The 17,182-nt window shown below is 44.3% G+C and overlaps 1 protein-coding gene across 2 annotated transcripts in view; it reads right to left on the bottom strand.

Annotated features, from left to right (window-relative positions):
- Positions 1-17,182, bottom strand: part of ARHGEF10L (Rho guanine nucleotide exchange factor 10 like) — a 97,203-nt gene that overhangs the window by 69,229 nt on the left and 10,792 nt on the right. For both annotated transcript variants that reach the window (XM_032231606.1, XM_032231605.1), the window contains exons 3-4: positions 13,597-13,848; positions 9,848-9,875 (exon numbers count right to left, since the gene is read on the bottom strand). In XM_032231606.1, coding sequence (XP_032087497.1) covers positions 9,848-9,875; positions 13,597-13,848 — 280 coding nt within the window. The remainder of the gene's footprint in view (positions 1-9,847; positions 9,876-13,596; positions 13,849-17,182) is intronic.

The raw sequence follows: 17,182 nt of genomic DNA, 5'->3' as shown, positions 1-17,182 counted from the left end.
TTTGGTGGTTTTGCACGGAGCTGGTGAGGCTCCCGCTCACCACCCTCCTATCTCTTCTGTGGTTTCCCCCAACCCCACCTGCCCCAAAACTCCAAATTTCTGGGCACAGGAAAGAAGATAACATTAAAAATATTAATTGCCAAGAAGACCCTACCCCGAAGTTGGCAGAAGTCCCTTGCAAGCATCCGAATCTTTCGGGGTATGGATATTCAGATTTCTCTCACTCCCCCCCACACCACCACTCTTGATCAGCCTCCTTGTATGCAGCACGAAGCCCCTCCCTTCTCTTTACAGGGCATGAGATGGGCTGCCCCCCCCCCACTCATCCTTGTAAATGGAGCCCTTTTTTTCAAGCTGGCCTCCTCCATCGCTCCGCTTAATGGACAGAGTCGGGAATTGACTCCCAATAAAAGCCACTGTCACTGGCAAGAGAAAACAGAGAGAGACCTCTGGCCAAGTGCATTAACTAGGCAATTAAAAAAAATTTTTTTTAAAAAAATTTCATTAACCTTTTAAGTCTGTCTAGATTCCTCCATGGGAACCAGGAAGCAGCTCAGGAATAATAAAAATTCCCAGAAAAGGAACGGAGACGAGCTACTGGCTTGCATTCTTCCTTCGCTTGTCACAGCTGCAAGATTTGGTCCTTCCTTTGTCATGGGAAAAAAGGAGGGGGGGGGCAAAATGAATAGGATCCCTTCCCGAATTAATTCAAACTGCTGCAAAAACATCAAAAACGGGACACACACACACACACACACACACACACAACAACCTCTTGTTGTTGTAACTCTAGGAAAAGTTTTCTAATCTGTTATCGTGGCCCCCATCTAAGGGTTGGGCTAATAATTCAAAACGAAACAAGACTCATTTGGAAAATTGAAATTTTTTTAACCAGAACCCAGACATGACGCTATTTAAATGGAAAGGGGGCGGGAAGAGGGGGGGGAATAGAAAACGGCCGGTGAGATCCCACAGAGTGGGCCTCCTTCAGATGCCGTCAGCCAGACAAGGTCGGCTGGCGGCCCCCTCCCGGAGGAGGGCCTTCTCTGTGGTTGCTCCGACCCTTTGGAATGAGCTACCCCCAGAGATCCGGACCTTGCCCACTCTCATGGACTTCCGAACAGCTGTTAAAACCTGGCTGTTCCGGCAGGCCTGGGGCTGTTGACCTCATTGCTGGGGTCCAGCCCCAATTAGATTGGGTACATGTGTGATGTTTTTAAATTGTTTTCCTTTATTTTTTAGTAATTTCTCTTTTGCTTTGTAAGCCGCCAGGAGTCCTTTGGGATTGGGCGGCCTATAAATTTACTAAACAAACAAACAAACAAACAAACAAATAAAACTTTGTTTGAATGTTTATGTTGTTGAATGTATTTATATATAAGTATATATTCAAGAATGAGATATCGAGGGGGGGAAAAATAGCTAGGACATGATAATGAAGAAAAGGGGATAGGAAAGGATAAGCATAAAATTGTAACAGGGTTTGCAGGAATACCATCCCAAAAATACACCAGTTCGGAGTTGAAAAGAGATAACCACAATCATAGAAAAGGAAAGGAAGAGAGGAGAGAGGAAAGGGAGAGAAGGAAGAAAGAGGAAAAGAGAGGAAGGAGGGAAAGGATAGAAAGAGACCAGTGGTGGGATTCAAATAATTTAACAACCGGTTCTCTGCCCTAATGACCAGCTGGGTAGGTGTGGCTCGGTGGTCATGTGACCGTGGCCAACTCAACATCACTCACGTTGATGGGCGCTTCGCCTTCGCTTTCACAATGTCATAAGGGTAAACCGGAGAGGCAGTTTCTGTAAGCAGGGCAATAAAGATTAGGCTAGAAACCACACCAGAATTTTTCCTTCCTGCCTTCCTTACAAGATTAGCATTGTAAAGTGGGGGGAAAAAACAAAAGGAGATTTCTTCCAAAAACCGGTTCTCCGAACTGCTTAGAAAGTTAGCAACCGGTTCTCCCGGATAGGTGCGAGCCAGCTGAATCCCACCACTGAAAGAGAGGGAGAGAGGGAAGGAGGAGGAAGAGAGGAGTAGGAAAGGAAAGGGTAAAAGGAGGAGGAAGGAGGGAAGTAGAGAAGAGAGGGAGGGTGAAAATAAAAGGGAAAAAAAAACCGATGGGGACAATTGGTGTATGGGATGGTAAGCAAAGCAAAGCAACCCAGAATGTATATTTTAACCTTTCATATGGAAAAAACAAATATGTAAAAGTGATAAAGATGAATAAGAACAATAACCACATCAATGTATACCTGTAACTATATATCAGAGGATAAAAATAAAAACTTATTTAAAAAAAGAGAAAAGAAAATGTTTAACCGAAGAGAAGTTAAAAAAATAAATAAATTCTCAGGCGAAATTTGAAAGAAGGTAGAAGGTACCCTGGGCTGGATTGTCTTCAGGTGTCCCTTAAATGTCGCCAGTTACGATAACAAACTCAGAGTTTTAACCTGTTTCGACTCGGCGATATACTCTTAAGCCAGGGATGACTAACCTCTTCGTTGCCGCGCGCCAAAAGCGTATGCGCATGTGTGCTGCAGCGCGCTCGAGCACCCGCACCCATAATGCAAGGTGCACATGAAGACGCCCCCCCAGGGCAGCCACTGTGCATGAGCCACGCCCCCTTGCCCATTTCTGGCTTCCAGGTTCTTGCAGGAGGTCTTCCAGGACCCAAACGCATACGCACACACCACGTGCCCCAAAATGCAATGTGGGCTCCCCCCCATATGTGCCTCACCTCTGCACATGCGTGCCTGCGTGTCCTGCATGCACCCGTCCCCCGCACATGTGTGGCAGAGACCCTAAGAGCAGGTGGCTGGCGGGAAGCATGCACACAGGCACAGTGGAGCTGGGCTGGGATGAGGGCTGGCGTGTGCGTAGAGAGGGCTGTGCCATCGGCGTGCCATAGGCTCGCCATCCGGGCTCTAAGCCACAGAATCCCAGATCCTAATTATTGAGTTTGCCAAGCCCCATAATGTAATAAGCCAATGTAATTAGCCAAGCCACATAATAATAATAAGCCAATGTAATAAGCCAAGCCCCATAATAATAATAATAATAAGCCAAGCCTCATAATGTCTCTAGCACATGAACAGAGAGCCCCAAATGTGCTTTTTCAAGAGGCAACTGGACTTTCTGGTTTTTTTTTTTGAAGAGGTTTTCCTTCTCATCTAAGAAGCTTCTTCAGCTCTGATAGGATAGTGGGGGACGGAAGGATTGATATTCCTTGCAGACAGCTGGTCATTTGCATCCTTTTAGAGGGTCCTTGAGGCCACTTGGAGGTTTGTCTGTGTCCTCAGGGTCACCTGAGTTGGTGCTCCTGGTTCTTGTGGTCTGCAATTTTTTTCCATTCCTCCTCCCACCCCATTAAGTTTCTCTGGATTTCCAGAGGGGGCAAAAATTGCAGAGGACAGGAACCATTTGAACTACTCAGGTGACCCTGAGCCTGAGGACACAGAAAAAACCTCCAAGTGGCCTCAACGACCCTCCAAAATATGAGTCAATACAATATACAATACAATAGCAGAGTTGGAAGGGACCTTGGAGGTCTTCTAATCCAACCTCCTGCCTAGGCAGGAAACCCTGTACCGTTTCAGACAAAATGGCTATCCAACATCTTCTTAAAGACTTCCAGTGTTGGGGCATTCACAACTTCTGGAGGCAACTTCTGTTCCACTGATTAATTGTTCTCACTGTCAGGAAATTTATCCTCGGTTCTAAGTTGCTTCTCTCCTGGATTAGTTTCCACCATTGCTTCTTGTCCTGCCCTCAGGTGCCTTGGAGAATAGTTTGACTCCCTCAAACTGCGGCCCACCAAAGCCATTAATCTGGCCCGCGCAGGACTACAATGCTGCCCCGCCCACGTCGCCCTGCCCTACCTTCAGCCAAGCACAGGACTTACCTTTGTGAACCCCCCAGGTTGGAACTGAAAGGTAAGGCCAAAAATTTTGGCCTGCAGAGACATTCTGGAGGCGGGGAAGGTAGCTTCACGAGGCCAAAAAAATGGGTGAAAACGGCCTGTTTTTGGGCTCAAAAATGGACTGTTTTTGCCCGGTTTGGGGCTGCAGAATGCTGTTGGAGGTGGGGAGGTGAAAAATGGGGCGGACAGATGCCCAAGGAGGCTTTAAAAAAAGCCAAAACTGGCCTGTTTTTCACACACACACACACACACACCTCCAGAAGATAAAGAGAGATAGACAGACAGAGAGACAGAGAGAGAGGGAGGGGTGGGGGGGAGAGAGACAGAGACAGAAAGAGGGAGAGAAAGAGAAAGAGGCAGAAAGAGAGAGAGAAAGAGAGAGAGACAGAAAGGGACAGAGACAGAAAGAGAGAGACAGAGAGGGAGAGAGAGAAAAGAGAGAGACATACAGAGAGAGACAGAGAGACAGACAAAGAGAGAGGCAGAAAGAGACAGAGAGGGGGGGGGAGAGAGAAAAAAGAGACATACAGAAAGACAGACAGACAGAGACAGAGAGACAGAAAGAGACAGAGAAAGAGAGAGACAGACAGACATAGAGAGACAGAGAGACAGAAAGAGACAGAGGAAAGAGACATACAGAGACAGAGAAAGAGAGAAGATAGAGAGACAGACAGACAGACAGACAGAGACAGAAAGAGACAGAGAGAGACAGAGAAAAGAGAGACATACACAGAGAGAGAGAAGATAGGGAGACATACAGAGACAGAGAGACAGAGAAAGAGAGAAGAGAGAGAGACAGACAAAAAGAGAGAGAAAAGAGAGAGAGAGACATACAGAGAGACAGAGAGAGACAGACAAAGAGACAAGATAGAGAGAGGGAGAGAGACGGGGGGGAGAGAGAGAGAGAGAGAGAGAGAGAAGAGAGATTTCTCAAGCTCCTTGGGGCTGAGAATTCCTGCAAAACTGAGTTTCCCGAACTGGACCACTAGATTTCTAAACAACTGGGAAAAAAATCTAGTAAAAAGAAAAGCCAATCAAAAGAGCAACATACAAACAAAAGCAAATAAAAACACCCCCAGGAGCAAAACAAATTGCAGTTTAATTTGGGTGCATTGGTCAATGGCCTGTTAAATTAGCCACACCCACCCAGTCACATGACCTAGCCACTCAGTCGGTTCACTCCCCTAACACTCTGAATTGGCCCCCTGTTTAAAAAGTTTGACCCCTGCTCTAAAAGTACGCAGAGAGCCAGCTCTCTGCAAGGAATATAAATCCTTCCATTTCCCCACTATCCTGTTAAGAGCTGAAGAAGCTTCTTGGATGAGAAGCGAAACATCTTCAAAAGGGAAAAAAAAACAAGAAAAGTCCAATTGCCTCCTGAAGAAAAAGCACTTTTGGGACAACCTGGACCTGGATGACTTGAGAATCTCTACAGAGCAGATGACTTAAATTCCCTTAGCTCCAAAAATATACTGTAAAAATCAGGCACCAAACATGTGTTTTGCTTCCTGCTGCCACTGGGGGGCAGAATGGAGCTTTCAGCATCCTTACCATTTGCTTGTCCCTAGCATCCAAATATTGTAGATTTATTAAGCCTCCCTCCTTAATTTCCTTCCCATCAAAGACCCCTCCCCTTGTCCTGGAAACCCCCAGATGCCAGAATGTGCTTTTGAACCCCCATCCCCAGATGCCAGAACGTGCATTAGTTTCCTAACCCAAGCCTAATTCCACTGTGGGTAGCCAGGAAAGTCAAAACTTAAAAGACTGGAAGTTTCCCAATTGCAGATTTGGCATGGCTGCTCCCTCAAAACTTTGGGGGAACTCTTCTGCGGGGTCTTCTGCAAGGAACAGCTGGTTTTCAAGAGGCAGAAATTCCACAGAAACCTTTCTGGGGTTTTACATTACGAGCCATCAACCAACACAACGATGTCACCACAATGTAAAAAAAGATGTGGAGACTCTAGATAGAGTGCAGAGAAGAGCAACAAAGAGGATTAGGGGACTGGAGGCTAAAGCATATGAAGAACAGTTCCAGGAACTGGGTATGTCTAGTTTAATGAAAAGAAGGACTAGGGGAGACATGATAGTATAGTATAGTATAAGTTTATTTATAGGCCGCCCTTTTCCCTGAGGGGACTCAGGGCGGCTTACAACTTATGTAGGAGGGGATACATACAATGACGTATAGAACAATACATAATTAAAAAAATAGAACAACATTCATCATTCGGGCGGGGACGGATTATAATCTTTAACCCCAGGCCTGACGGGATAGCCAGATCTTGAGGGCTGTGCGGAAGGTCTGGAGGGTGGTGAGGGTACGAATCTCCACGGGGAGATCGTTCCAAAGGGTCGGAGCTACTACTGAAAAGGCTCTCCTCCGCGTAGTTGCCAGTCGACACTGACTGGCAGATGGAACTCGGAGGAGGCCCAATCTGTGAGATCTGATAGGTCGCGAGGAGGTAATTGGCAGGAGGCGGTCTCTCAAGTACAGGAGTAGGTCTCTCAACACTGATAGCAGTGTTCCAATATCTCAGGGGTTGCCACAAAGAAGAGGGAGTCAAACTATTCTCCAAAGCAGCTGAGGGCAGGACAAGAAGCAATGGGTGGAAACTAATCAAGGAGAGAAGCAACTTAGAACTAAGGAGAACTTTCCTGATAGCTAGAACAATTAATCAGTGGAACAACCTGCCTCCAGAAGTTGTGAATGCTCCAACTGGAAGTTTTTAAGAAGATGTTGGATATCCAACATCTATCTGGTGTAGGGTTTCCTGCCTAAGCAGGGGGTTGGACTAGAAGACCTCCAAGGTCCCTTCCAACTCTGTTATTATATTGCATTGCATTGCATTATATTATAACAAATTGAGTTCATACAAAATAGGCAAGCCAACATCTAAATTTAAACCAGCTTTGCATTTGGGGCTTAATGAAGGCCTCGGTTTTGAAACTTCCTTGTAAACTCAGCTAGCGGGTTTTTTTACAGGTGGCACAGCCTAGCTTATGGCTGAATGTGCATTGGTGAACCTCCTCACGGAAGAAAAAATACACAATTTTCTTTTGGCTTTTGTGTTTGGGACTTCCATCCAAGTCTTTGCTAGAGCTACTAAGAGCCACAAGGAAGGTCACGACGAGAAACAAAATGGCCTTTGCTGGAAAAAAAGGAAGATAAACCTGTAGCCTCCCAACCAGCCTAGCCACATTTCTTTAACCTGCATGACTGGACATGGTTTTCAAAACACAGCGAAGGAGACACACACACACAGTCAAAGGCACCCGAGTGCCATTTATGATTCTTCCAACCTTGTTTTTTTTTTTTTAAAGTACTGTAGGGAGTTATCACCCAGCCCTCTCCCAGAAAAAAATGAAATATCCTTGGACATATTGAAAAGGCATAATATTTCTCTGGATGTGAAAAGGAAGAAACATGTTTTAAAAGACAGAATAGCTGCCTGCAGCTTCCTGCCCATCCCCACTTTGTCAATGAGCCATTAAAGCCTGAGCTAGTCCACTTTACATAACAAAGAGTTCTACCCTTCAGCTCCAGAGTGATGGGATTAAGGCATAATATTGGCCCTTTACCCAACTCACCACATGGCATCTGAAAAGTCAACCAAACCTGGATTCAAAACGCAGCCTAGAGAATTGCCACATGGCTCCATGGGAGTCTGACAACCAATCAGAATACAAACTCAAGATCAAAGGCCAGAAAGGGCATAAAACCAGGGACTCAGCATCTCAGTTCTTCCTTCTCTTTTCTCCACCAACATTGAAGCATGTGATCACCTTTTCTGTTCAGGGCTTCAAGCCATGTGGTCCTGTCCACCATTAAAACCATCTTTCCAAGCAGCCTCCATGTCTCCAGTGGCTTTTTCCCCACTTGGAGCCGAACCCAGAAGGACATTTCTTCCAACAGTACTTTTAGGTTTCATGGCTTCTTTCCAAATCCTTCCAGAGACTGGATTTGGAAGTATTTGCAAATGAGCTTTCAGTTCCTCAAGCAAACAGAAGGGGGCATAAAACAAGACTAGGAGACTGAAAACAAGCAAACCACCTTCACACACTCTCTGGAGCATAAACAACCCAGCTTTTAGCCATTGCTAGTTTTAGAGAGAGTGACACTGTGTCCAAGGAGAGAGAAAGAGAGGGTGAGAAAGAGAGCGAAAGGGAGGGAGGAGGAAGGAGAAAAAAGGAGGAGAGAAGGGAGAGAAAGGGAAAGAGAGAGAGGTGAGAAAGAAGGAGAGGAAGGAAGGAAAAAGAGGATAAGAAAGGGAGAGGAAGGACGGAGAAAGAAAGAAAGAAAGAGAGAGAGAAAGAAAGAAAGAAAGAAAGAAAGAAAGAAAGAAAAGGCAGGGTGAGAAAGGAACAGAAAGAGTGAGAAAGAGAGGGAGCAAAGTGGGAAGGAAAGAAGGGAAAAAAGGAAGGTAAAGGGAGGAGAAAGATAGCCGGTGAGAAAGAGAGGAAGGAAGGAGAAAGAAAAGAGAAAAGAAAGGAAAAGGAAAGGAAAGAACAAAGGAAAGATTTGAATGCGAGAAAGCATTTTTTTTACTTATGTATTGAAGAATGGGACTCTCTTAATACAACTTGATTTTTTAGTTTAGCAAACCATATAAATAGGTTTGCTAAGCACAATTACAAAAACTAATAAAATACACTGCTCTCCACTTTTCCCTCCCTGGTATATATATACCCCCTGTGGCTTAAAATACCATATATATATATTTGGGGTGGGGGAGATTCTACTATAATCAAACCTACTGATCAACAGTTTTTTCATTGGCAACATACAGGGTTAACCACTTGACCCCAAATAAACACCTACTGCCAGGAAAATTATAATTTGATTGCTCTTATTTGTATTTCAAAAGCTATTCTCTTCCATCTGGGCCATTTGCTTACAGGAGGAAAACAACACACCTCCACCCATAAACGAAGCTGCCAGACCAATATCGGCCACGCAAGGCCAGGGGTCTTGGGGTTGGCTTTCCAAAAAGTATCCCCCACCAGAAAGAAAAACTTAAGAATCCAGTCTGGGGAAGGAAGGGAGGGAGAAAGGAAGGAAAGGCGGGAGGGGGAAAGAAAGGAAGGGAGAAAGGAGGGAGGGAGAGGGGGAAGGGGAGGGAGAAAGGAGGGAGGGAGAAAGAGAGAAAGGAGGGAGGGAGAAAGAAAGGGAGAAAGGAGGGAGGGAGAAAAGGAGGGAGAAAGGAGAGAGGGAAAGGAGAGGGAGGGAGAAAGGAGGGAGGGAGAAAAGAAGGAGGGAGAAAGGGAGAAAGAAAGGGAGAAAGGAGGGAGGGAGAAAAGGAGGAAGAAAGGAGGGAGGGAAAGGAGAGGGAGGGAGAAAGGAAGGAGGGAGAAAGGAGGGAGGGAGAAAAGAAGGAGGGAGAAAGGAGGGAGGGAAAGGAGAGGGAGGGAGAAAGGAGGGAGGGAGAAAGGGAGAAAGGAGGGAGAGAGAAAGAAAAAAAGAAAGGAGGGAGGAAAAGGAGAGGGAGGGAGAAAGGAGGGAGGGTGAAAGAAAGGAGGGAGAAGAAAGGAAGGGAGAAAGGAGGGAGGGAAAGGAGAGTGGGAGGGGAGGGAGGAAGGGAAGGGGAAGGAGGAAAAAAGAGAGAAAGGAGGGAGGATTTTAGCATGATTAACTGCAGGTGCCGGATCCATAAAACAAGAAGCAAACAGAGTTCTCCTACCTGTGTCAACATCTGGCTGCAGAGACCCTGCCAGGATTAACCCCTCCCCTCCCTTTACAAGGAGAGGATAGTTGCCACAATGCCACACCTGTTCAGAAACTTTGTGTAACCTCCACACACACCTGGTGATTAACCGGGAGAGGAGGAGAAGGCAGGATATTTAATTCTCCAGCCAACACACACCAATTTCCTAATCCTGGGATTTTTTTTTTTTTCTTTCTTAAAGTGTAAATACAACGGGTCACTTACTCGGCCTGTGCCTGTAGATCTCGGCAATCTGTCAAAAGAGAGAAAAATAATTCCCATCAGTTGGTAGCCTGAGAAATTTGAATTTCTTTTGTATTTTTAATCTTTCTACTTTGTGGGCTTCGGGGGAAAAGGTGTGATTGTGAAACGGGCTGCGTTTTCTCCCTTTGCCTGCTAGGAATATAGGCAGTCCTCAATTTACGACCAAAACTGAGCCTAACGTTTCTGTTGTTAAGCAAATTTTGCTCCGTTTTAGGACCTTTCCTGGCCACAGTTGTTCAGTGAATTACTGCCATTGTTAAGTGAGTCACTTAACCTGGCTTCCCCATGGACACGGCTGATCAGAAGGTCGCAAAAGGGGAAAACAGGACTCTGGGATGCTGCACCCGTCATAAATATGAGTCAGTTGCTAATTTTGATCCCATGACCACACAGGGGCTGTTACAACCGTTTTAAGTGTGCAAAAAAACAGTCATAAGTCACTTTTTTCAGTGCCGTGGTAAATTTGAGCGAAGAGTTTGAATTGCAATCATTTTTAAAACATTATGGAATTGTATTCTGCTTGGGATATATTGGGATTTAAAATGTCTGGAAGTCTTAGTTAATATAATAATAATCCAAAGCCTCCTTGAACACCGTGGGCATTGACAAAATCCCCAGCAGTCAATTGCAAGAGGTGGCTTTGCTTGGGAAAAGCTTACATTCTGGGACGATACTTTTAATATTATTAAACCACAACATCTTCCTATCCATCCAGAAGTTGTGAATGCTCCAACACTGGAAGTTTTAAAGAAGAGGTTGGATAACCATTTGTCTGAAGTGGTGGAGGGTTTCCTGCCTGAGCAGGGGGTTGGACTAGAAGACCTCCAAGGTCCCTTCCAACTCTGTTATTCTATTCTATTCTATCCCAGCTCCTTCGGAAGGACTCCGTAAGTGGATAATATTGCCAAATCTGGTCTAAACATCTGTCTGTCTGTGCCACTAACAACAACAACTACTACTGCTGCTGCTCCTCCTCCTCCTACTACTACTACTACTACTACTACTAATAATAATAATAACCAGGTGATAGCAGGGTCGCTGAGAAGGAACATGAAAAAATCGCAAAATACCAGGACTTAAAAATTGAAATTCAACAACTATGGCACAAACCAGCAGTGGTAACTCCAGTGATAATTGGCGCACTGGGCGCTATTCCAAAAGCACTGGAATTACATTTAAAACAGTTAAAAATTGACAAAATCACCATCAGTCAAATGCAAAAAGCGGCACTGCTTGGATCTGCACGCATATTACGAAAATACGTTACAACGTCCTAGGCCCCTGGGTGGGGCCCGACTAGTAACCAATGCCAAATCCGGCGAAACAACTGGCCGCTGTGATACAATTGTATAATAATAATAATAATATAATCGTGTGTTGTCCCGATTGTAATTGGAGCCCTTGGAGCAATACCTAAAGGGTTACCTCGCTATTTGGAAATTCTAAATTTATCAGACTTGAACATTCTGACTCTACAAAAAAACCACCCTACTTGGAAGAGCTTATATCCTCCGACGTTACCTTAACAGTTCCTAGGTCCTTGGTTAGGACTCGAGCTGTTGAGCTACCACCCAGCCCCAAAGGCTGTGAATCTCACCAAAGATTAACCACATAATAATAATGCCATCGGGACTACATCGGCTATGGATGAAACGTATCGAGTAAATGATACCCATTGTTATTCGGGCATTTGGTACCATGTCCAAGAATTTTACAAAACACATAAAGAAATTGCGCCGTCCTGCAATAACCCCAGTGGAACTGCAAAAAACTGCACTGCTCAGAACATCCTATATTTTAAGAAGGTACTTGGTTGATACCTCGGACGCTGGCAGCAATCCGTATCAACCATCAGCGCCAGTCAGGGGTATTTGTAGTGCATTTTTGAATGTTCAGTTGGCTGAGTTTCATGTTTAATGAATAAAGCATATTATACTGATGATGATGATGATTCAGTAGAACGAGGGTCCTTAATAGAACCTGTTGGGCAGGAAAGCCCCTAAAAATTGGCAGGGCTGTGCTTGTCTACACTTAAGCAAGCACTACTTTGTTCATTCAGCCGCCCAGAGTCCCAATGGGAGTGGGTGGCATACAAATTTTATTAAATTCAAACTCGAAACTCATTGGGTTTGCTTCCCAGGTAAGTATATACAGAATCGAGGCCGAGAACATTTGCAAAAAGTGAATTAAAGGAGAGGCAGAAAAGAAAAGGGGGCAGATGAAAAGGAATACTTTTAAGAGGGGGAAAAAAGTATTTCTCAATCTTGGAAACTTTCGGTCCTGTGGACTTCAACTCCCACAATTCCCCTTTCTGGCTAGGGAATTCTGGGAGCTGAAGTCCCCAAGTCTTAAAGCTGTCAAGATGGAGAAACACAGAGTAGACTATTTCAAAGCTGGCAGATGAAGGAATAATAAGATTTTTTTTTTCTAAACTACAGCTTCTCCGGAAAGCAACAAATGATTTTTCTGGGTTTACAGATCCAGTGGCTATGATTAGCAAGTGGGAGAAAAGGCTTTGAAAAACTGCTTGTGGGGCGGAGCCCAGTTTCTGCTGGCCACTAAAACTCTTTATAATGCTCCAAGCAGCTGTGTATGCTTTGTTTCTGTTTTATTTTGTTTTTATTTTAATATTAGCTAATAACCTGGCACTGCCTGGGTATTTATTTATCCCAACCTTCCTTCCATGAATATCGCCCCAATTTCTAATGTTGGACTTTCCCACTTACCAGAGGGAGCCCCCTTGTGGAGTACTGTGAAGCCAGTTACCATGGCAACTCCACAGCGCTGTACGGTAGAAGCCGTTTTAAGGCAGTACGGTAGAAGCCATTTTAAGGCACAACAGGCTGTATCTTAACAGAGCACACACCCCAAGGGGGTGTTAGGGGTGCCTTACCCCCACAGTATTTGTTTCCAGAGAGTAAGTCATCTGTGTGCCAAGTTTGGTTGAAATTGCTTGAGGTGTTCCAGAGTTATGCTGGAACACACACAAACAAACACACACAACTTACCACCACAGTATTTGTTTCCAGACAGTAAGTCATTGTGTACCAAGTTTGGTTGAAATTGCTCGAGGTGCTCCAGAGTTACGGCAGTACAGTAGAAGCCGTTGTAAGGCACAACAGGCTGTATCTTAACAGAACACACACCCCGAGGGGGTGTTAGGGGTGTCTTACCCCCACGATATTTTTGTACACATACATACACATACACACACACACACACACACACACACACACACACACTCTCTCACACACACACTGTTGCATTTGTGCTGATAAATAAATAAAGGGAGACTAGTATAGATCTTTTTCAAGCTATTTAGCTCTCATCAGCTAGCCATACCTTACTGGAAATCGAACCTCCCTTTATTTATTTATCAGCACAAATGCAATACAAATGTAACAAAGGCAACATTAAAAAAAAAAAGACTTTCTGCCTGGATGGCTCCTAGGGTGATCTGAAAGACAGAAAAGGGAAGCACTATGCTCCCTCCAATATTTGGGCATACCAAGCGTTGTGACACAATATATACGTATGTGTGTGTGTTTGTGTGTGTGTATGTATGTATATCTATATATAAAATATTTGCATTGTTATTTTCATAATTCGGAGCGGCCAAGAGATGGGCGGGCTGTATAAACGGGTTAAAATTGCTAAACGAAAGCCGATTTGGAATTGAATGAGTGTGCCCCCCTCTGGCTTGCCCTTACCAAGGTGGGTGCTGGAATCGGAGGTGGTCAAGGGGACCCGATCCTCCAGGAGTGCCTCTTCTGCGTCCCAGCCACCCAACGGCTCGAGGTCATCGCTGATGCTGGACCTTCGCCTGAGGGGCGGGTCCTGCAGTGCCCCCTTGGTGCCCAGTTCCGTCCTGGCATTGCTCACCACGAGGCGGGTGGCGTCCTCTTCTTCGCTATCTTCAAACTCAAAGGCCTCTCCAGCATCGTCAAGGTCCCCCTCGCTCCCTGCACGGAGAGAGGAAATATTGTAAATCCGGGCAGGAAAGGAGCTAGTCCTCATGAAACACACTTCAGTCCCACTTATAAAAGATCAGAGAACAAAGCCAATTCAGACCTTGGGTTTCCCGACTTGGACCTGACTTTTATCATATGAATTAACGCCACTCTTTTCAACCGCCTTCTGTTCCTTTCCTAGTCCATTTTTTTTAACCTGCTTTATAAAGGCTGTCCTCTAATTACGACCGCAACTGGAACTAGAATTCCCACTGCTAAGCAAGGTGGATGTTTAGTGAATGGCGACCGGTTTTACGACCTTTTTTTTTTTTGCAACTGCAGTTACGTAAATCACCTGGTCGTTAAACGAATCACTGACTCTGCTTGTCAAAAACCAGCTGGGAAGGTCACAAATGGTGAACACGTGACTCTGGGATGATGCAAGGGTGTCAAATACCGTATTTTTCAGAGTATAAGACGCACCTTTTCCCTTCAAAAAAGAGGGTGAAAATCTGGGTGAGTCTTATACCGCAATACAGCATTTTCGTCCTCCTGAAACCCCGCCCCCTTTGCAAAAATGGACATGCATAGCCTTTAGTAGGCTTATAGAGGACTCCTGGGGGGTGGGGAGGGCAGAAATGAGCAAAAAACGCGCCTTTATGCATGCCCTTTTTTGACAAAGAACAGGCCCTTTTTTCATGAAAAATGGGCCATTTTTTGCTGTTTTTGCCCCACCCCCAGGAGCACTCTATAAGCCTCCTAAAGGCTATTCATGCCCTTTTTTTTGGAGAAAAAAACGGGCCCATTTTTGTGAAAAATGGACTGTTTTTGGGAGGTCTGGAAAGTGCAAAATCTTTTTTAAAAAAAATTTGCCTCTTCAAAATCTTGGTGCGTCTTATACTTCGGTGCGTCTTATAGTCCGAAAAATACGGTACATACCAGTTGCCCAAATTTTGATCTTTTATTTTATTTTTCATGAAAGAATGGGACTCTTTTAATATAACTTGCAAGATTATTTATCTTAGCAAACCAAGTAAATTGGTTAGCCAAGCACCACTACAAAAACCGATGAAATATATTACTCTCCACTTTTTTTTTAAATTCCTGTGGCTTAAAATACTTGCCATATATATTTTTTTTTGGGGGGGGGGGTGAAAGGTCAACAATTGATTCTACTCTAGGTCATCAAACCTGATCAATATTTTTTTCCGTTGGCTACACCGAGGTAAGCCCTTCACCCCAAATAAACACCTAAGGTAAAGTTTTCCCTCGCACATATGTGCTAGCCGTTCCCGACTCTAGGGGGTGGTGCTCATCTCCATTTCAAAGCCGAAGAGCCAGCGCTGTCCGAAGACGTCTTCGTGGTCATGTGGCCGGCATAACTCAACTCCCGAAGATGCAAGGAACACTGTTCCCTTCCCACCAAAGGGGGTCCCTATTTTTCTACTTGCATTTTTGACATGCTTTCGAACTGCTAGGTTGGCAGAAGCTGGGACAATAGCAATAGCAGGTAGACTTATATACCGCTTCATAGGGCTTTCAGCCCTCTCTAAGCGGTTTACAGAATCAGAGTCAGCATATCGCCCCCACAGTCTGGGTCCTCATTTTACCCACCTCGGAAGGATGGAAGGCTGAGTCAACCCTGAGCCGGTGAGATATGAACCGCTGAACTGCTGATAGCAGTCAGCTGAAGTGGCCTGCAGTACTGCACTGCGCCACCTCGGCTCACGGGAGCTCCCTCCGTTACGCGGTGCTAGGGATTTGAATGGCCAAACTGCTGACCTTTCTGATCGACAAGCTCAGCGTCTTAGCCCCTGAGCCACTGCGTCCCTTATATAAATAAATTTCGGGGGTGCTGAAGAGGAAAAAAAAAAGAGAATCTTGAATAAGGTTGGTAAAATTAGAGATCCTTGTGACTTTATAAATGTTATAAAATCAGGTTGGTGCTATAAATATTTATTCAGACAGCGTCCAGTTCTAAACGTTCAAGAATCAAAGTGGAAAGTGGACAGCTGCAAAAAAATTGAACCCAGATATTTCTTTCAAATATATGATTTCTCTCTCCCCATCCCCCTCTCTCCTTGTCTTTCTGCTCTGGGCCTCCTCTAGCTCAGCTTGGGAGCGAAACGTCCTTGCGCGGAGTCTGGTTTCGGCCGAGTCCCGATTTAGACCAGGTTCAGCTGCCCATGCAAGACCAGGGATTAAAGCTGGCGGGATAAACATTGCTACTGACTCGTGTAAGTGAGCCAAGCCATGGAGGACTTCTCCCTGGAATCTTTGGGGATTTTTAAAAAGAGGACTGAAACACAGAAGTTCGTGGCAAGACTTAAGTTTAAGCTGCAGGGAATGGATAGGTGGGAGTTTTTTTAAAAATATATTTTTATTTTCAAAACAAACATAGAAATCCTCCTTCTTTACATACTGTAGAAAGTGTTATCAGTTGGTTACAAAAGGCTTTCGTGCATCTCTTCCACCGTCCTCAAATATAATTCATATTAATTCTAGTATCTTAACTCGAATATTTATTATATTACCATCATCATACCTCCACTTTTATTTGACTATGATTATTTAGGTGGGAGTTTATTTAAAGTCCCTTCCAACAGGAACCACAGTTTAAACTGCAAGCGCAGGTAGAGTCCTTGACTTACAATAGTTCCATTTAGTGACCATTCTAATATGGGAGAAGTGAAGTTCCTGAGAAAATGGCTGAAAGCAGGAAAGAAAGAAAAGGATTTACTAGCAGAATAGAATGAAAATATAGCCAACGGGACATATTTAATAAAATGTGTGGGATGTAGATTAAAATTGCTACTTGTGGATAACTAATTAAATGTTTACTATATAAAATTAAATTTGGAGGACATGACTTATTAATAGTAAAACAGAATAATAGATGGAAATGATATGTTAAATTTGATTAACTTGGAGAGGCGAAAGGACATTGTTTATGTATTAAGAAATTTTTTTTTAAATTAAGCAGGAGAAAATGGAATAAAAATGAGAGGACTGAAATGTAAAATGGAAATACGATGTAAAATGTAATATGCATAATGGAAGATGTAAGGGGGGGGCGGGAAATCCAGGACAACATTTTTTTTACACAAAAGAAGTTAAAATATGTGACAATAAATAAATAAAAAACTTTGTTTGAAAAAAAAAAGAGTTCATTTAGTGACCAAAGTTACAACGGCGCAGAAAAAAAGCGAGATGACCATTTTCCACACAACTGTTGCCGCATGGTCACATAATCAAAATTCAGGCACTTGGCCATTGACTCATACTTATGACCGTTCTCCCAGAGTCATGGGATAATAATCCTTTTGCAACCTTGTGACAAACAAAG

The sequence above is a fragment of the Thamnophis elegans genome, chromosome 15 (genome assembly GCF_009769535.1).
Source record: "Thamnophis elegans isolate rThaEle1 chromosome 15, rThaEle1.pri, whole genome shotgun sequence".
In the NCBI taxonomy this organism is placed as follows: Eukaryota; Metazoa; Chordata; class Lepidosauria; order Squamata; family Colubridae; genus Thamnophis; species Thamnophis elegans.
Note: the sequence above shows the minus strand (reverse complement) of the source record. Positions and strands in the feature narration are given on the sequence as shown.